The sequence below is a fragment of the Papilio xuthus genome, unplaced genomic scaffold, assembly GCF_000836235.2.
Source record: "Papilio xuthus unplaced genomic scaffold, Pxut_1.1 DF826115.1, whole genome shotgun sequence".
Taxonomy (NCBI): domain Eukaryota; kingdom Metazoa; phylum Arthropoda; class Insecta; order Lepidoptera; family Papilionidae; genus Papilio; species Papilio xuthus.
In genome coordinates, this window is record NW_013532534.1 from 4,758,188 (window position 1) to 4,775,640 (window position 17,453).

Below are 17,453 nucleotides of genomic sequence, written 5' to 3' on the forward strand. Positions count from 1 at the left end.
AAGATTATTTCCTCTTGAAGTCTCAGCAGTCTCTCAAGAATGGCTCAACAATGTACCCATACATAAAGGGCCTTCAGACACAGGTAATGTGACGAGTGATGCTAGTATTAACGATAACCCTCCCTCAGGTATTACAACGAGGTCAGGACGCACAATAATGCCTCCAATTAGGTTTTAGTTTAGATTAACAGATGTTGTTGAAGTTCTGACCCTTGCTGTTGTTTTGGTCGCTTTTATATACTATGTTGATTTGAAAGTTGTTGATTTTTTTGTGTGATAATTTTATTGTTTTAAAACCTTGTATGCCTCCCCCGGGAGTGTGTTGTAGATTAAAACCTATTTTGTAAAAATGTGTCAAAAAGAAGTGACGTTTGTTTTAGAGTTTAAGAAAAATAAGAACATGTGTCAGAACATGAATAAAGAACCTGGAAATGTGAGGAAATAATAGTTTTATTGCAAAGATCCCTCACAACAGTAGTGTAGCTCACGGTTACTTTATTTTAACTTTAATTAAAAAAGTAACATCTGTAATGGTGAAATAAATTCAAAAAATAAATATAAGTAAGCAGAATTTTATTTCTTGAAATCACATACAGGTATTGCTAAAGTTTAGGTATAGGTATACGGTTTGAAACATCGAAAATAATAATATAAATTTTATCTTCTATCATAAATAAGGTACCTTATATAATTACGATAGTAATATTTCTTAAATACGTATTATCTTCGTACGTATGTATGGTATCATTGGTTTGAGCTAAAATTTGGTTTCGCAGGACAAACAAAATAACAAATTTGGTAACATACCTAATAGTTATTAAATCAATATAGTATACAGTAAGTATTACGAATTTTATAGAAATAGAAGACGATTATATTAAAGGAAATTAAATTATCACTTTCGACTTTTCTATTTTATTTAATTTAGCAATTTAATTCTAGATTGGACTATTCTCAAACAACATAATACTTTTGCAGAAACTCGACTATTCGTTATTTTAAAGTTATACATTGTGCGAAGGCGTTTTTCATCGAAATTTGTCTACAGCTCCTAAAACATAACTAAGATTTTTTTAAACAAAATATACGTATCTTATTGGAAACTGTAATATGATTAATTTTGAAATGTTTTCGGGTTAATAAATTAACATTCAATAAATAAATAATTTAAGGGTCTACCGATGACACACCGTTTACTTTTTATAGTAATTGTTGTTTCAAAATACGACCCTGTCAATATATTTACTTATATGCCGTTGTTAGAAAATGTTTGATTTTATTGATTTGCGTTGGTATAAGACTTGTAGGAATATTAGAAAAAGTAGAAATACTACAGCAGTAGCTGTCTACAGTTTGAAACATTCGCTTAAATGTTTTAATAGAATATTTAAAAACGTCTTAATTTTTAAAATTTCAAAAGATATGTTTCCATATTTTACAATTTATTAAATATAATAATGCCATTAAAATTTTGGTCCTTCTCCACTTCTCTATTTCATTTTTTTAAACAATTTGTAATTTTTCAATACTTAAAGTTATGTATTTCATTTCAATATAATTCACATTCGATTTAATTTAAGGCAGTATTATTTTATATTGTACTTCTATAATACTGTATCCATTGACACGTTTTTGACTTAATTAAAATGCTATAATATAATTAATTTTCTAATAGTTAACAATATTACAAATTACTATCATCTAAAAGTATTAAACAGATCGCATCTAATTAAGATAAATAAATATTAAATACGAACTAATATAACAGCTATTTTTTCCTATTATTCACCAATCGTTAACCATATTAATAACTAGAACAATTGCGCGCCATTTTCAATTATGTGCTCTAAAAATTCTGTGCTGCGATGAACATCAAACATAACTGCAATAGAATATATTATAAACAATTTTTGTATATTTCTATTAATCTACAATACTTAATTAACTCCATAAATAGGATAATTTGATGTATTACATTTGGCAGAACCGATGCAGATAGCACCGTTTAGCAATAGTGCCTTTTGCCGCCATTTTTAATGTCATGTTTTCTTTACTGGTATGTCAATGTAGTATGCATAGACAAGTTGCATAGTTTTAGTTCACTTTTTGGCGGTCTGGACACACAACTTGGATTTGATGTAGCGGCAGATCGCGCACTACGATTGCGTGGAAGGCCATATTCGTCGTCGCTAAAATGTATTCGCATATTGAAAACCAGGTGAACGCTGAAATAAATAAAGCGTATTAATTTTTATGCAACTATACGTACAATGTATAAAAATTTAAAAATATATGCGACTTAATTGGTTATTGTGTCTCAGAGAGTTAAGCTGTGCTGAATACAATTTCATAGATTACAAGCACGGAACTACATTCGTGACCATCTCATTACCAATTTAAGTTTTTTTTTATAAATTCTCTTACCCAATGGACGACATAGTAAGCGGTGGCGGAGAAAGAATATAATAAGTCCGATGGTAGCTGCAATTGCGAGATAGAACAGTATCCAGACCAGCTTGTTGGTCCTGACGGGTTCCACCGTCTCGCTGCCGATACTACCCACCCTGGCTCGACACAGCATATGCAGAAGGGAAGCGACCATAAACACTATGAATATTTTTTCATGAACAACTGAAAAACAAAGGATTCCAAATTTAAAAAATGCGTTTGAGCGGGGATTTTTTTAAGATAAAGATGCTACTATGATTTTTGGATTACACCACCGTAATGTCCGATCAATTTTCGATCTCTTCATACAATTAATTATTAATTTGAACTTACAATAATTTTCTCTATTCGAAACGTACGTCACTCCTGTGAGTGCGAATAACTCTAATAAATTGAGCCAGTAACACGCATCGCCTAGTTTTGTTGCTTGATTGCGGACCTGAAAAAAACACTTACTAACACTTTCAATTAGAATTAACTGTCTATTTATTTACTATACTCTTATTCGGTTCATAGGTAACTTTTTAGTAATTATTGTGCGAGTTCCGGGTTCCAAGTTCGATTAAGGCGATTATATTTTTTTTAAACCTTCTTTATATGCTGTTTTCTCGTCTCTCATGTTCTGCTAACTTTTTGTGACATAAAGCTCTAAGGAAAACTTTTACTACATAATTTATAACTGTATTATATGTAATGTGTGAATAACAAATACCTTCTCTTCCGTGATATGCGAAGTGCGTTCTTTATGATAGTTGTAATACAAAGATCCTATTAAGAGCCTTGGTCCTAAATGGTAGGCGATACATATCCTCCATACATATCTTTGGGGACTGATACCGGTTATAGCACTTATCGATGGCACTACGTTATAAACCTGAAATTCAAATTAAAACCATAGAATATGCGCTATTAAAAACAAAAGCATCAAATCATAGATTAAGTAACTTACTCTACAGTGCGTTTCGTGTATATCATCTGCTTGAAATATAGATGCAGTCACGTAACAAAATACTAATGCACCGAGCGGAAGCCAGAGCGCAATTAGACATATTTCCCTCAGAGCACATGTCCAAAGTAATCCCTAAAAAGATACAAGCTTTAATAATTAATTTATGAAGCACTGGTATTAAACACTGCATTTTTTATCACCTTGTATTCCAAAATTTTAATAGTTCGATTCACATTTAATTTTTCATTGGAATGATCAACATTTGAATTTTGGGGCAACTGTATTTGTGCGTCATTTTCCATTTTTTTTAATTTAAGCAAAATATAATCTGAACATATTATTAATTATTTCGTTCTTTTAGCGGTGAACACCATAATTGGACACATTTTAGGTATTGAAAGTTTCACATATTTCGTTTTCATTATTTATAGCATTGTACTTTAAACATTTTTATCTGAAATATGTAACATGTAATTACTCCACGGTGGTTTAACGCGAATTCTTGGGATTATAATTAAAGAATAAAAGATCGTATGGATGACCCATGACGCGGATTGAATGAGGTTATTTGCACCTGCGCACCGAGGACCTGAAAATAAGGCGACTAGAGCCATCCATGTAGGTTGAGCAGTGCAGAGTTTTTAAAACTCAACAATCTTTTTCTTTTCTGTTTAAATAAATGTTTGCTTTGACTCTCCAATTTAAACATTAAAAGACGTTAAATAGATAAATAGTATTGTATTAGTATAATAATTTTTCAGTGTAACATTACCAGCCTAACTCATATCATAAACTGAATATAAAATATAAATTCCTGACCTAATATGTAATAACAAAAATTATCAAGATTGCGAAGATTCGAGGTGAAATTTAGCTGCAGGTTGATAACATGGAGATTTATGATTTATGCACCAATTTTTAATGCCTCCTTGTTTTAAAATTGGTGCATAAATCTCCATTTTATCAACCTGCAGCTAACTCCTCTACATTAGTCTGGGTCTTGTTATTTTTCGCAATTCTTAGTAACATAAAATGTAATTTTTAAAATAAAACTAACCTACGGAAAATAAAAACCGAGCAACCAAGAAATTTTTAATCTGTACTTGAAATTATTGATGTTTTGTATTCTGACAACTATGTCAAAGTGCAATTTAATCATTGTTCTCTTCTGTCAGTTCAGGAACTGCTCTGTAATTGTGCGTACATGTTGTGAATGTGATAAAAAAGCGCCAGTTTTCATGTTATCAGCCGGCTGTATTAAATAGAATGATAATATACTGTATTATTTTTAACTACGAAAAATAAATGAAAGTGATCATGCTTATTTTTATTTTTATTGTATGCCCCCTTGATGGTATACAAGCAAATACACATTGGATGGTCACAGAAAGTGGCTTAATTCAGCCAAAGGTGACACTATATCATATAATTCCTCTTCTTCTATTATTTCAACAAATTATGGCATATTTTTTATGCTAATCAATTACTTCTTTCTGTTATAAATTTGTGCCAAAAATGTTGAAACATATTGCGTTTGTATTTACATATAACAACAATTGCAGGTTGATTCTCCATTTGAATTGGACCGACCATACGATCTGTTAGCTTTCATAGATCAAGAGACGTATTGGAATGAGATTATAGATATTTATAACGATTTATCAAAAAGGCAAATAATCATTGATAAATTATGGAATGATGTGGATAAGAACACAGATATTGGTTTGCTAGTTCTAGCGGATAGCAATTGTTTGAAAGCCGGCCAACTTAAACAGTTGGATTGGTATGTGTCATATTCTGATGATGGTAGTTCTCGGAATATTCCAGACTATGTGTACCAAGTTACACGTCCACTGTTTACTTTGGATTTACACATTCCGGACTGCAAGAAAATATCATCATTAATTTTTAGTATGTCTACATTTGAACATTTAGAGGTAAGCATGAATCTATATTTTTTTTAAACAACAAATGTTATAAAATAGGAATTTAATGTGTTCTTTTTACTGAATGAAAATATTATAAAGCAATTATAAATGGCAAGTTTCCCATTCACCGGGTGCCCCTGACTTCTCGAACTAGTTGCTGTCATCATCAGATTTTTATATGCAAATTTTAGTAGTTCTCAATTAGTGTATTACAATGTGTTACACAATTTTAAACAACTGAAACAAATATTTTGTTTAATTTCCTAATATCATCTTTGTTTCCTTTATAAAGTTTAAATATATTTTTTTTTTAGAGCATGATTCATAGAGATAATTTAACTATGTTGGGAGAGGAGCACTTACCTGAGAAGGTGGCGCCCATAATGACTCTAGACCAGTTTGGTAACTGGGTGGCTCGTATTCTTAAGAAGAACAACACATCATGGCTGCATTATCACATGGCTTCCATGTATTGGCGTGTGAGAGGTAAAGCTCCTAAGGCAATTGAGTGCAGTCGCCGGGCTATACATTATGCACCAAGGTTAACTTGCTCAAATATCAGTATTAAAACCTTTTTTTTATTTATTTATTAAACTATCAAATCTTTTCAAAATGCTGTAGATAGTGTATATCAACACATAGAGTACTATAAAGTTATATAAAATATACAATGCAATATACATAAAGTTTTTAAGTTACATTGATATGTGTAATAATCAATCATGAATTTAAATCAGACTTTTTATTTTTTTAATTATTCACGTTTTTTATTAAAATTTCATTGAAACATTAAATTAATTAATAAAACTTTGCTTGCAGAGAGTATAAAGATTTAGCGCTATTAGGATTGGGCACAATACTACATGTTAGTAGAATGACGGAAGATGCAGTGATTGTATTGAATGCGGCAGTAGACCACAATCCAAACTCATATTTAAATCATTTTCATATAGCCAATGCTTATGCGGTGCTCTGTGACTTTAATAATACGAGTAGACATTTGAATGATTGTCTGAAATTGAATCCTACTTTTGAAATTGCTATTAAGCATAAACATGGTGCAAATTGTCTGGGAAATGTATGGCAGAAGTTGATAGTAGTAAAAGTGTAAGTAAAATTTAAATATTATTAAATTAATCTATAAATTAATTTGGGATTTCTTTGAAGAATAATAAAAAAGTATTTTGCAAATTCAAATACTAATTATTAATATTGTAGGTTTTTTTTAATTTCATTTGTAGTGACCATTTTTTTAATTATTATTATTTTGTTAAAGAGCCTTAAATAAATTGCGTGATGAGCTTGTAATATACGGTCAGAAAGAGGCTCAGTTGCTTAAATTACAAGCATCAATACTAAAGGCGATGAAGCTAAAAGAGGAACATGGTAAGAAGTTTTTGGTCTTGCCTTAACATTTTTTCAGTAACACAGTTTATATTAATACTAGCTTTCGCCTGCGACTCCGTCCACAAAACATAGTAGCGTGTGTGTTGTAGACTTTGATATGTATGACAAATTTCAGCGAGATTTGTTCAGCCTTTCCGAAGATACCTTCGAACAAATATCCATCCATCCATCTATCCAAACATTCGCGTTAACAAAATTAGTAAGATCTTTCATATTTACTTATAATGTCTCGAAATTAAAATATAATTTATTAAATTACAGATTATATGAGTGTTGTGAAAAACTGTGAGAAAATGACAGAGTTAACTGGTCTCGATATAAAAGCACTTAAAGTAAGAGGTGATAGGAATTCACTGATTAAGTACTTTCTCGATGGACCAATATATAATGATCTGTGGACAGATAAAACCAGTTTACATGTGATTGAAGTGGCATTTAGTCTGCAGAGATTGGCCAGACATGTTGATAAGCATTCAAGCTTAGCTTCAGAACTAATGGCTCAGTCTGATTTACTTCGGTCTGCGGAACATAGAGCTTTGAAGGATTTGATGCCATCCTCAATACCAGATATTCCAAGTAGGTCAAATGTTTATTCTAATCATTTATGTTATGTCAGAGGTTGATAGCTTGTTCTACTTCCGATATTTTATCAAAGTTATAGGTTAGGTAGTAACATCGGACCCACAATGTGTTGTTTAGAACAACATATATTTTGACATATAGTATTCTCTTGTATGAGCTTATTAAATCCTATTTGGGTATTTTTTTATATTGTAAATGTGGTTTAATGGTATACTAGTAATTGCCCGTGACTGTTGGTGGGTGATTTACAAACAAATAAATAGTACATTTATGATAAATTTCAGCGAGATCCATGCAGTTCTGAAGATATCTTTTAACAAACATCCATCTAAACATTCATGGTTATAATATTAGTAATAGTAGAATTATGTTCAATAAAATGTCGACATTTTATCGTAATTTAGTTATAATTATTTATAGTAATTTCTATCATCCAGGTAAGGAAAATACAGAAGTAAAGCAAGAAACAAAGATTGATAAAAAAGCAAGTACTATTGAAGAGGAGTTGGATGTATTTGAAGTTGGAGTACATTTGTAAGTGATTATTTTTAATATGTGTAAAACATAATTACAGAAGTGTATAAGGAGTAAAATAAGGAGTATTAATTTAGACATTATACTAGCTGTCGCCCGCGAATCCGTCCGCGCGGGATTAAAAAATAGATAGTAACCGATTCTTAGACCTACTGGATATGCATAATTTTTTTTATAAAACTAACATTGTGACGAGAATTTTAATATTGTTGTAGTTAAAATCTACTATAAGATCTAGACTGACCAATGTTTGGAATTGACTTGAACAAATTACTTCTATATTTCCTAAGACATTTTGGAATTATTATGTTTTGTTATTGACTTTTTTTAATCTTTGTATTTATAAATTTAATATATTTTTTATTCTTTTTTTTTTACAGGTTCCCACCTACAATGAAGATAAATCGCAACGCTGAAGATTTTGACAACGATCCAGATTGGCCGTCGAAAAGTTTTTGTAAAGAACACGAAAGGAATTTTCCGCAGAATGTAGAAGCTATATATCCTGTATTTATGCCTTTTGAAAACAAAGGCTTAATGTAAGTGGGAACATTTTACCTTTATTTTTTAATTTTTAAAGACTTTTGTTCTAAAAAAGTGTGAAATTTGGTTTTGTTTGTAATTCATACTTGTGGTCGCCTGTGACTTTATCCCTAAAAAGTAGACTATATAATATGCTCGCGTGCATCCGCTACCTTCCCGTCAAAGTCCCGTAAAAATAGGTCCAGCCGCTCTGAAGATTACTGGGAACAATCACGTCCTTGCAGACAGACATACAGACGGACAAAACTTGTAGAAATTGAAATTGTTTTTTTTCATTATCAGCTATGCAAATACATCATAATATCGCAGACAGACACTCAAATTATATTTTATGTTTAGCTTGACTGGTACTTTAAATTATTAATTCTCCGTGTGGACATAAAGATTGAAATATTTGTTACAGGCTGGGTACACTGTTAACGGATAAGTTGGGAGTGCCGGCATCTGAGGAACATGATCTCCCATGGCACCCTCCCACCTGCCCTCATGATAAAGTCTCTGCAGCCTTCACACAGAAGAGAAAGTAAGAATCCAATGTTTACTAACATCTGCTTATAAACGAGTAATAAAAGTATATTAGTAACTATTATGAAATTTACTAACATTTTTAATTCTGACGACAGTTATGGAACCATTTGATCCTTTTAAAAAAATATTTCAATGAACTTAAGGAAAGGATGTCTGTAAATTGTTAATTCTTATACAAATAAAGCGATAAGCGGGTCCCCCCACAACCGTGTTTTCAAAATTTTTGTATATTAAAAAATAAATAACTACCTTGTTAATAAAAACACAGAAAGAGAAATGAAGATAGAAAATAAATCTTCAATCTCACTTTCTCTTTTTTTTTAGCGAAGATTTTTGCCTTGTTTAATGAATTCTTGTTTTCCATAACATTTGAAGGAGTCAGCTGGTAGGAGAAGTGATAAGAACGGATCAGCTGAAGCAGAAGTTGTTGGAGTACGCGGGCAACGGCAACAGCGACCTCGTGCGGCACATGCACGACGCTGAAATTGGACATAGGATATACTCCGCCGTGCAAAAGGTATCACCCTGTATTACCACAATATATCCATCCTTCTCAATCGCTATCTCTTTCTTTTAATGAGTGAAAGAACGAGATAACAATAGTGTTTGTACACAGGGCGTTACAAATTTTCCATTATATGTTTATGACATGCTGAGAGTTATGAAGTACTAATTGTCTCCCGCGATTCCTGCCAGGAATTAAAAAAAAATAATAGCTTAAGTGTTCTTTCAGACTGTTCTACATCTATGATAAAATTCAGCGAGATCGGTACAGCTGTTCTGGAGATACATACTAACATACATTCATCCATCCATACATTCGCATTTATCATATCAGTGAAGTAAAGGCCGATCACATTGCTGCGCAAGCGGAACGAACCCAAATTTAAAAAAAAAACATCGTGGATTTGTACTCTGCTATAACAGTGTGACACCGAATATTTTATGGAATAACTCTATTGTGTATGCAGCAGTGAAATGAACACTTATTTTACTACGTTTCAGAGATTGGCACCAAAATGGATTCTATACACATTATCATCACTGTACTGGCGAGCTCGTGACAACAACGTGAACGCACTGCACTGTCTGCTGACCGCCAGTAAAGGTGTGCCCATACGATACAAGGATCTTGTGCTCATCTCCCTCGCCTCCGTCTGCTTGGAGATGGGATACTTCGATGAAGCTCTGACAGCAGCTGAAGAGGCTTTCAGACTTAGCTTGTACGAAGTAAGTTGGAGTTTTTTATATTTTCTAATCTAAAACTCAAATATAGATTAAATTTCACTGTTTTTTTTTTAATTTCATTCTGTAATTTAAGATAAAAATATGAACTTTTTTTTTAATTTTATTAATTAATAGGCCTGCGATTTCGATAGTGAAGTATGAGACATAAACAACCCCTCGGCAAAAGTTCTCCGTCAAAATCGATCTAGTCTAGATCTAGATAAGCAAAGAAAAAAAATATTATACGTAACGCAACATATACATAATATGTATTAAAGTTGTTTTTTTGTATTTCAGCCGGCAACAAACTTCATTTTAGCAGAATTAAACATGTTGAAGAAACATCGGCATACCCATTTGTTTCACCTGAAACAAGTTGTGCGAGTTGACAAGGAGTTCCTCGGTGGTATTGCTAAAAATATATTGTATGCTTGGGGCTGTGTATTAAAACAGGCCATTGATTTATCTGATTTTGGTGAGTTTTATATATTAGCAAAATATGCAAAGAAGTAAGAAAAATAGAGTTAACTTGATTATTAATAAAAATATTTTCTAGATTGAAACATTTGTTTCTTACATGTTTTTCATATAAAAACAGTAATAATTTGCCTGATGCATGCAGGAACAGTATATTGAATGCAATTCTGGTTACAATCTGTTCGCAATATAATAAGACTAGATTAAAAAAAAGCAATTAGTAGTGTATGAGTTCTTCCAGACTATGTTCTACATCTATGACAAATTTCATCAAGATCCGATGAGTCGTACCGGAAATAACTAACAAACATTCATCCATCCATCCATCCATCTAAACTCTCGGATTTATAGTATTAGTAAGATTACTAAGTTAGTAATATTGGTAGGGTGATATAATTACGTAAAATAATATTTATTTAGTGTAATTAATTTTTTAATTTATTGCTTACAGATTATGGCAAAAGCGATGTGTGCACACAATTAGAGCCGGGTGTGAACATGGTGTGCGACAGGGACGGCACCAACTGTCATGTCACTAATGTCAAATGTCCCAGTTATATGGAGAAAGGTATTGTTTTTTATATAAACAAAATATAATCAGCAACATGTTTTATTATAACTAGCTGTCGCTCGCGACTCCATCCGCGCGGAATTAAAAAAAAACAATACTTTATGAGTAGTCTATGTTTCCAAACTATGTTCTACATCTATGCCAAATTTCAGCAAAATCCATGCAGCCTTTCTGAAGATACCTTTAAATATCCATCTATCCAAACATTCATGTTTATAATGTTAGTAAGATTGCTTTCTACGAACATCACCTAAAATACATCTTGTTAATTTTCAACACTTTTATTACTAACCGTGGGTTTCTGAGGACAAAGTCGCCGTTCAAAACATATTGTTACCTCTGTTTTGTTAAAGATGAAAGAAAAGGATGACGATATGTTTTATACAGAGATTTCGGTATCAGAAACCAAATGTTCGTCTTAATACTTTTTAAATTTCAACAGCGGATAAAAGCGTATTAGTTCGTCTACTGGAGCTAAAAGACGAGAGTATAAGACAAGCGCACGTCGACAACATGGACGAGGATCTGTTCGACCGGATCATAAAGAACATGCCGAGAGACCGCGCAGACTTCCTCGGCCATCAGCTCAACCTGGACACCATGATGATCACCATAGCAAATTCTCTCAAGGGTTGCGGACCCAAAGGATGTCATAGTAAGTTTTAATAGTCATCACTAAATGACCAATATCATCACCATCATCACACCGTAGGCCACTGCCGTTTAGAATTGTGTCTATCAGAAAGAAAGCAGACTCTTATCTATATTAGCTTTTGACTGCGACTCCGTCCGCGCGGATTAAAAAAAAACTTACTTGGTAGCTTCTGTGTTCTTCCAGACTTTTTTTTGATATTTAGCCGTTTGATAGAAGCCGTTTAGCTCTTCTAAAGATAATTAATAACAAACATCCATCCATCCATCTATCTAAACTTTCGAATTTATAAAACTAATATAAATTAAGACTATTAAGTAATTGCTACGACCTTTTAACACTTTTTTTTGTTTCCTGTGTGTTAGCGAATTTTGAATAAAGTTGATTTTTTTTATAAAATTTTGTCTATTGTATATGAGAACGTATTAAAACGGTAGGTTATATATGCGGCATGTTTCCAGCTATGCAGGCGGAGGACATGGCGCTGCAGGAGGAAGACTGTACGTACCATCACCTGCAGCTGGGCTACTGGCTGCATATTGTTAGTTTCAAGCAGCCCTTCTCTGATCCTAACTTGCGGTAAGATGTATGTCTATTAAATTTTCTTTTTTTTATTACAATTTTTTTTACAGTATTTTAGTATTGGATTTATATGCTTACAGACATCCATCCAAACGTTCGTTTTTAGGGTTCCGTACCTCATAGGAAAAAAACGGAACCCTTATAGGATCACTTTGTTGTCCGTCCGTCTGTCTGTCAAGTTTTTTTAATAAGTGACTAGCAACTGAGTGGTGAATAGGGTTTCGCGAATAGCACATACATTCCAAATCATTGAGGTCATTGGTCTATACATGGGCATCTTATAAACTTTGATAGTTTGTTCCCACTTTATTTTTGCCATTTTGAGGTTGTTTTGTGGTTGGTAGTGATGGTGAAGATTCGAACTAATGATAGAAATATAACTGTCACGAACTTTAACAGGCACGTATAAGTCGGAACGACTTAATCCAGCATCCCTATAGGAGCAGTGTTAAACTTCAACACCTTATTCATGTTAAAAAAATGTTGATTATTTCAGTCCAATTGTTTTTTTTTTACAGTCTGTTAGATATAACATCACTGAGTCCGTCTAACAAGAAGGTTCCTGAGTGCCGGATAAACGGAGAAACTGCACGGGATTACTTCCTGGAGCGTGTGATGCGCGTTGACGCGGAGCACTGGGAGCCTGTACTTACACTCATGCATCAGTTTGCTGAAGTATTTAACTACTTTGACTACGTCACGCTGGGAGCCAAGATATCCAAGTATTTGGAGAATGTGGGTACCGCTTTGTCACTTATAATAGACTAGCTGTCGCCTGTGACTCTGTCCGTGCGGAATTAAAAAAACTTAATTTGTGTTCTTCCAGGCTATGTCTACATCTATGCCTAATTTTAGCGAAATCCATGCAGCCGTTTTGAAGATACTTTCAAACAAACATCCATCCATACAAACATCCATCCATCCATACATTAGCGTTTATAATATTTATAACATTTGTAGATTTTGCATTCAGGAATCTTTTGTCTCTTTTTATCAAGTTATTCAATTAAATTGTTGTCTTGTAATATAATAATTAAAAAGTAAACCATTGAGAAACGAAACAATTCGATGATTTAGAAGCGATTGTTATGTTTATTGTGAGAAGTAACATTTGCTCTGTGTTGTTCACAGAAGCCACGTTCGTGGTCGGGGGCGCTGTCGGCGGCGTGGTGGTGCGGCGCGAGCGGGCGCGGCGAGTGCGCAGTGCGCTGTCTGGTCGCCGCCCTCTCCCTCGCGCCGCAAGCGCACGCGCATCACGTCTGGCGCTCCATCGTCGCTCTGCTGCACACGTATGTCATACAAATACTTACTACTATGTGCATAACAACAATATAACTTACACCCGTGTCCTATAGGGGTAGTCAGAGACCGAGAGACGAGAGACACTCTCGGTTCTTCTACATTTATTGATCTACGCATATATGCACGTCAGTTTCGGATGCTTCAATACCGCCTTCCTTGAATATTTCTTCAATCGAGTCGATATAAGTCCCGCTAGGACGCTTCTTTTTCAAATTCTTTTTAATCTCATTTAATTTCTTTCAAATTAAAAAAAAACATTTATTTACATTTACTTCTATAATCAAATTGCTCTTTTCTTTCAGGCAATCAAAACAAAGGGACGCAAAAGAGATCGCATACCTATCATTCTATCTTTCGCCAAAGAGCAAAGTGGAGGCCTTCCTGGTGGCTGTATCACATACATGCGTTGTAAGAATACTTTTATTAATAAAAAAAAAGTAAACAATTATAGTTATATATCACTGGAAATTTTCACTCTTAGTACAATACTGTAAACACATGTCGTGTCTGTTTTTACAAAGAGTAGGTGATATTGTATCACGCAATTACTTTTACAGAATACATTCTTTAATCAATGTCTCCGCAATCAAAATATTTACATTTTTAATTTTTTTTTTATAATTATTAATTTGTAGGCGGAGTTCGAGGAGGCGGTGTGGATGTACCGGTACGCGCTGTCGTACGACCAGAGGTACCTGCCGGCGAAGGCGTGTCTGCACGCCACCATCTGCCTCATGGTCTTTGGCGAGAATGCCAAAGAGCAAGCGGGATAACTTGCATAATATACCAAAGAGTAAAACATGTCGAGGTTATAGAAAAGTTCGTGCCGATTTATAAAGTCTTTGATTGCATTTAAAACTGAAGTAATAAGTAGTAATAAATGAAAATCTGCTTATCCGATGTCGTCAATCTGTTTGGACGTAGAAATAGATTTTAACAGCTGTATATAATGATATGTTTTGGAACTGAATTCCAATACCTTTGTGTATTTAAAAAAAGCTTTTAGCTTTTCTTTTTTTTTTACTGGAAAATTTTGTTGGTCCAGTTTTATTTTGACACGATGTAGCTAATAGTCAACAAAGTTCTCTTACAAATTGGCACGAACTTTTCCGTTTACCCTACATATAGTCATTTCAATATAACTTAATATCCAATTTTTTAGATTAAGAAATAATAAGTACAATTTTTTCCTGTTAATTCTTTATATATTAATTAATATAAAGCTGATAATACTACAAATCTTTGAAAATAGATTTATATCCAATATGCAGTACATTTTTAATACTGAACTTCAAATGTTTGTTTTGTACACTGAAGTACTTTTCTATCGACTCAAATTTTGTGATATATTTTTAATGAAATACAGTCGAGCCCGGAAAAGCAACAGTCCGAGGCGACACAATAATTTTCTCTTTTATAGAGGTTTCTCGTTTACGGAGATCGTCCGGACAAGTCGCTTACAGAAGTTTTTGGTTTATCCACGTTCGATTGTGTATTTTTTTATATCATAAGGGGCCACTTGATATCGCTGAAATAGCGAAGTGACCGAACCTTTAATCGACGGAGAAGAGGATGCACAGAAAGAAAATATTTTCCCTTTCCATGCATCCTCTCATCCGGAAAGTCCAGTTCCACTTCCCATCCTTTCCTTATAAGAAGGGTGGGAAGGGAAAGAGGACTAAATTAGGCCTCCGGGACGCACACTCATCAGACGAAACGCGGAATTGCTTCCACTTGACGCCTGTCTTCTGTGTGGTCGTGGTATTTCCCCGGGCGAGCCGGGACAATTCATGCGAAGATGTTAAAGCGGGCTCTACCACTGTTAATTTTAAGTTGTATCATTTCAATTAATTAGTTGACTACAAATTGTCGTAAATTATTTCAAGTATGTTTCTCAGTGCTTCTTGGAAAAAACATTTTACAATTTTTATACTGCACTATCTAAAATAGACTTTACTGTTTAAATAATAATACTCAAATTAGCATGAACTGTATTCATTATTAACATAATCAATTTATCACATAGTACATAGATGTTACCCAATAGATATATGGAATTTCTCACTTATAGTAAATTAGTATGTGATTTCCGATTTGTAACTGATTTTTGAATAATCTCATTAATATGTTATACTTAATGGACAAATTAAAGGACTTCAATATAAGATGTGTCTTGCCTTTGCATTGAAAAACATTTTTTCTTATATATTCTTTGTTTCCATTGTATGTACTAAAACTTATCTTTTTTTTTGGAGGATATGTTTTTGTACAATTTCAACAGTGGAAATTGTTATGAACCCGTTGTTATTTTTTTACTCCTGAATCTTGCCTAAGACTGATGTTACTTTTTTATTTTGGTTAATACAATCCTATTTTTTTAATTTAGTTGTTTTATTTTGTCCTTTTTGATTTTTTAGCCACTTTTATTTACTATTCTTTAATACATTTAATTATGAAACAAGGTGTGATAATGAAACTACACACATTCAAATATTTTTTTTATTTATTTAAAACTAAAAAAAGACACACAGGTAAGAATATTATTGAATATAGTTACAGTACACTATAAATACATTAATAATTAATTGACGTTGACATTGACATTGACAATTGACATAATCTTTGAAGTAAAATCCATAGAGAGATGAGTTCAGTGTTGCCAGCGTAAGTCTTCGTCGTGTCGATATTGAAGCACCCACAATAACTATTGGAACACGCACAAGAGTATATTTCAGTTACTAGTCCTGTGCAGTGACCAATAGTTGTTTTGGGCTTCCTTTTCTTTCCCGTTGACTTCTTCAGCACCTATCTGCAAGGAATATTAAAAGCCGACATTGAAACTGATATATCGCATATTCATCTTTTTTAAATAATGATGTTAGTTCGTTTTATTATATTATACAAGTAAGAAATAATATTGGTAGGTTATAGGATGTTTTCACAATTTTTTTTTATTTATTAAATATCAAAACCTCTATGGCGTTAATATAACATAGATGTCTTTATGGATGTGTCTATCCTTTTTTTAATTTTTTTTTCGAATGCGATGCGAGAATTTAGATTTTTTTTGTTAGAATATATTAAAGTGAAATGCGGATATACCAAATATAAATAAAAAGACACATCAAGTTATCGTAAAACAAAATAATTAATACAATTATGTTACGTGCTACAGTTAATTTACACTGCCAAAACATTCATATAAAATCTAAATTTAACGATACTTTTTCAAAGAGAAATTGAAGAGAACTCACACCTAAGCATAGATTTATAAATCTAGATGGGGCCACAAAAGTGTGGCGTGTTAGAAGTTCTCCGGATGCCTTTTTCATGGTTAATTTCGGCAGTTTTATTACTTACATTAAAATATTTTCATTAAATGACAAATTTGTATGTAAACTTCATCTAGAGATATTTTATGAAGTTATGATTTCCACGGAAACAAACAAAAATGATTGTTAACAACAATCAAATTTCTCTATAGTGAGACCAAAGTTTAAATGTTCCTTAATAAAATTACAATAAAATCTGGATATTAGATATGAATATTAGTATTAGAAGTAAATAAGCAATTAGGTTGAGAAAACAACTTAGATGTAACGAGAGATATAGAGAACTCTTAATAACCTTATTATATATTAATAATAACTTATAATAAACTTATGCTATTTGTAAAGTAAATGCCTGGAAAAGCCGGCAAATGCTTTGTCTTTTACAAAAGTC

At 32.7% G+C, this 17,453-nt stretch overlaps 2 protein-coding genes across 5 annotated transcripts; one reads left to right on the forward strand and one right to left on the reverse strand.

The window, feature by feature from the left end:
* Window positions 1-592: 592 nt before the first annotated feature.
* LOC106123313 (post-GPI attachment to proteins factor 2-like) lies at window positions 593-3,932 on the reverse strand. 2 transcript variants are annotated; one of them, XR_001228154.1, is made up of 7 exons: window positions 3,598-3,932; window positions 3,398-3,529; window positions 3,161-3,322; window positions 2,782-2,887; window positions 2,425-2,631; window positions 1,976-2,225; window positions 593-1,882 (listed from the first exon to the last, which is right to left on the reverse strand). XR_001228154.1 is itself a non-coding variant. In XM_013319564.1 (6 exons), the coding sequence occupies exons 1-6, from the start codon at window positions 3,697-3,699 to the stop codon at window positions 2,095-2,097; spliced, it is 840 nt and encodes a 279-aa protein (XP_013175018.1). In that variant the 5' UTR covers window positions 3,700-3,932; the 3' UTR covers window positions 593-2,094. The 2 variants fall into 2 exon arrangements, 1 of the variants encoding a protein (XP_013175018.1); XM_013319564.1 differs by having other exon boundaries at window positions 593-2,225.
* A 650-nt stretch (window positions 3,933-4,582) lies between these two features.
* LOC106123572 (tetratricopeptide repeat protein 17) lies at window positions 4,583-15,241 on the forward strand. Of its 3 annotated transcripts, XM_013319975.1 has the most exons (19): window positions 4,583-4,807; window positions 4,960-5,334; window positions 5,640-5,866; window positions 6,145-6,432; window positions 6,602-6,711; window positions 6,994-7,308; window positions 7,752-7,848; window positions 8,229-8,387; window positions 8,795-8,914; window positions 9,295-9,436; window positions 9,925-10,149; window positions 10,444-10,621; window positions 11,075-11,191; window positions 11,637-11,849; window positions 12,308-12,425; window positions 12,947-13,163; window positions 13,560-13,717; window positions 14,033-14,138; window positions 14,366-15,241. In XM_013319975.1, exons 1-19 carry the CDS (start codon window positions 4,703-4,705, stop codon window positions 14,501-14,503), a joined length of 3,408 nt encoding a protein of 1,135 aa, XP_013175429.1. In that variant the 5' UTR covers window positions 4,583-4,702; the 3' UTR covers window positions 14,504-15,241. The 3 variants fall into 3 exon arrangements, with proteins under 3 accessions (XP_013175429.1, XP_013175430.1, XP_013175431.1); XM_013319977.1 differs by lacking the exons at window positions 4,583-4,807; window positions 4,960-5,334 and having other exon boundaries at window positions 5,681-5,811; XM_013319976.1 differs by lacking the exons at window positions 13,560-13,717; window positions 14,033-14,138; window positions 14,366-15,241 and having other exon boundaries at window positions 12,308-12,432; window positions 12,947-13,023.
* The last annotated feature ends 2,212 nt before the right edge of the window (window positions 15,242-17,453 follow it).

What these genes read in the sequence shown, in the direction of transcription:
- LOC106123313 (XM_013319564.1), bottom strand. Translation starts at nt 3,699, where the DNA reads ATGGAAAATGACGCACAAATACAGTTGCCCCAAAATTCAAATGTTGAT. An exon ending in TACACGAAACGCACTGTAGA is followed by an intron (nt 3,323 to 3,397) that starts GTAAGTTACTTA and finishes TTTGAATTTCAG; the next exon opens with GTTTATAACGTAGTGCCATC. An exon ending in TTCGAATAGAGAAAATTATT is followed by an intron (nt 2,632 to 2,781) that starts GTAAGTTCAAAT and finishes TTTGTTTTTCAG; the next exon opens with TTGTTCATGAAAAAATATTC.
- LOC106123572 (XM_013319975.1), top strand. Translation starts at nt 4,703, where the DNA reads ATGAAAGTGATCATGCTTATTTTTATTTTTATTGTATGCCCCCTTGAT. An exon ending in TTTGAAAACAAAGGCTTAAT is followed by an intron (nt 8,388 to 8,794) that starts GTAAGTGGGAAC and finishes TATTTGTTACAG; the next exon opens with GCTGGGTACACTGTTAACGG. An exon ending in TATCCAAGTATTTGGAGAAT is followed by an intron (nt 13,164 to 13,559) that starts GTGGGTACCGCT and finishes TGTTGTTCACAG; the next exon opens with AAGCCACGTTCGTGGTCGGG.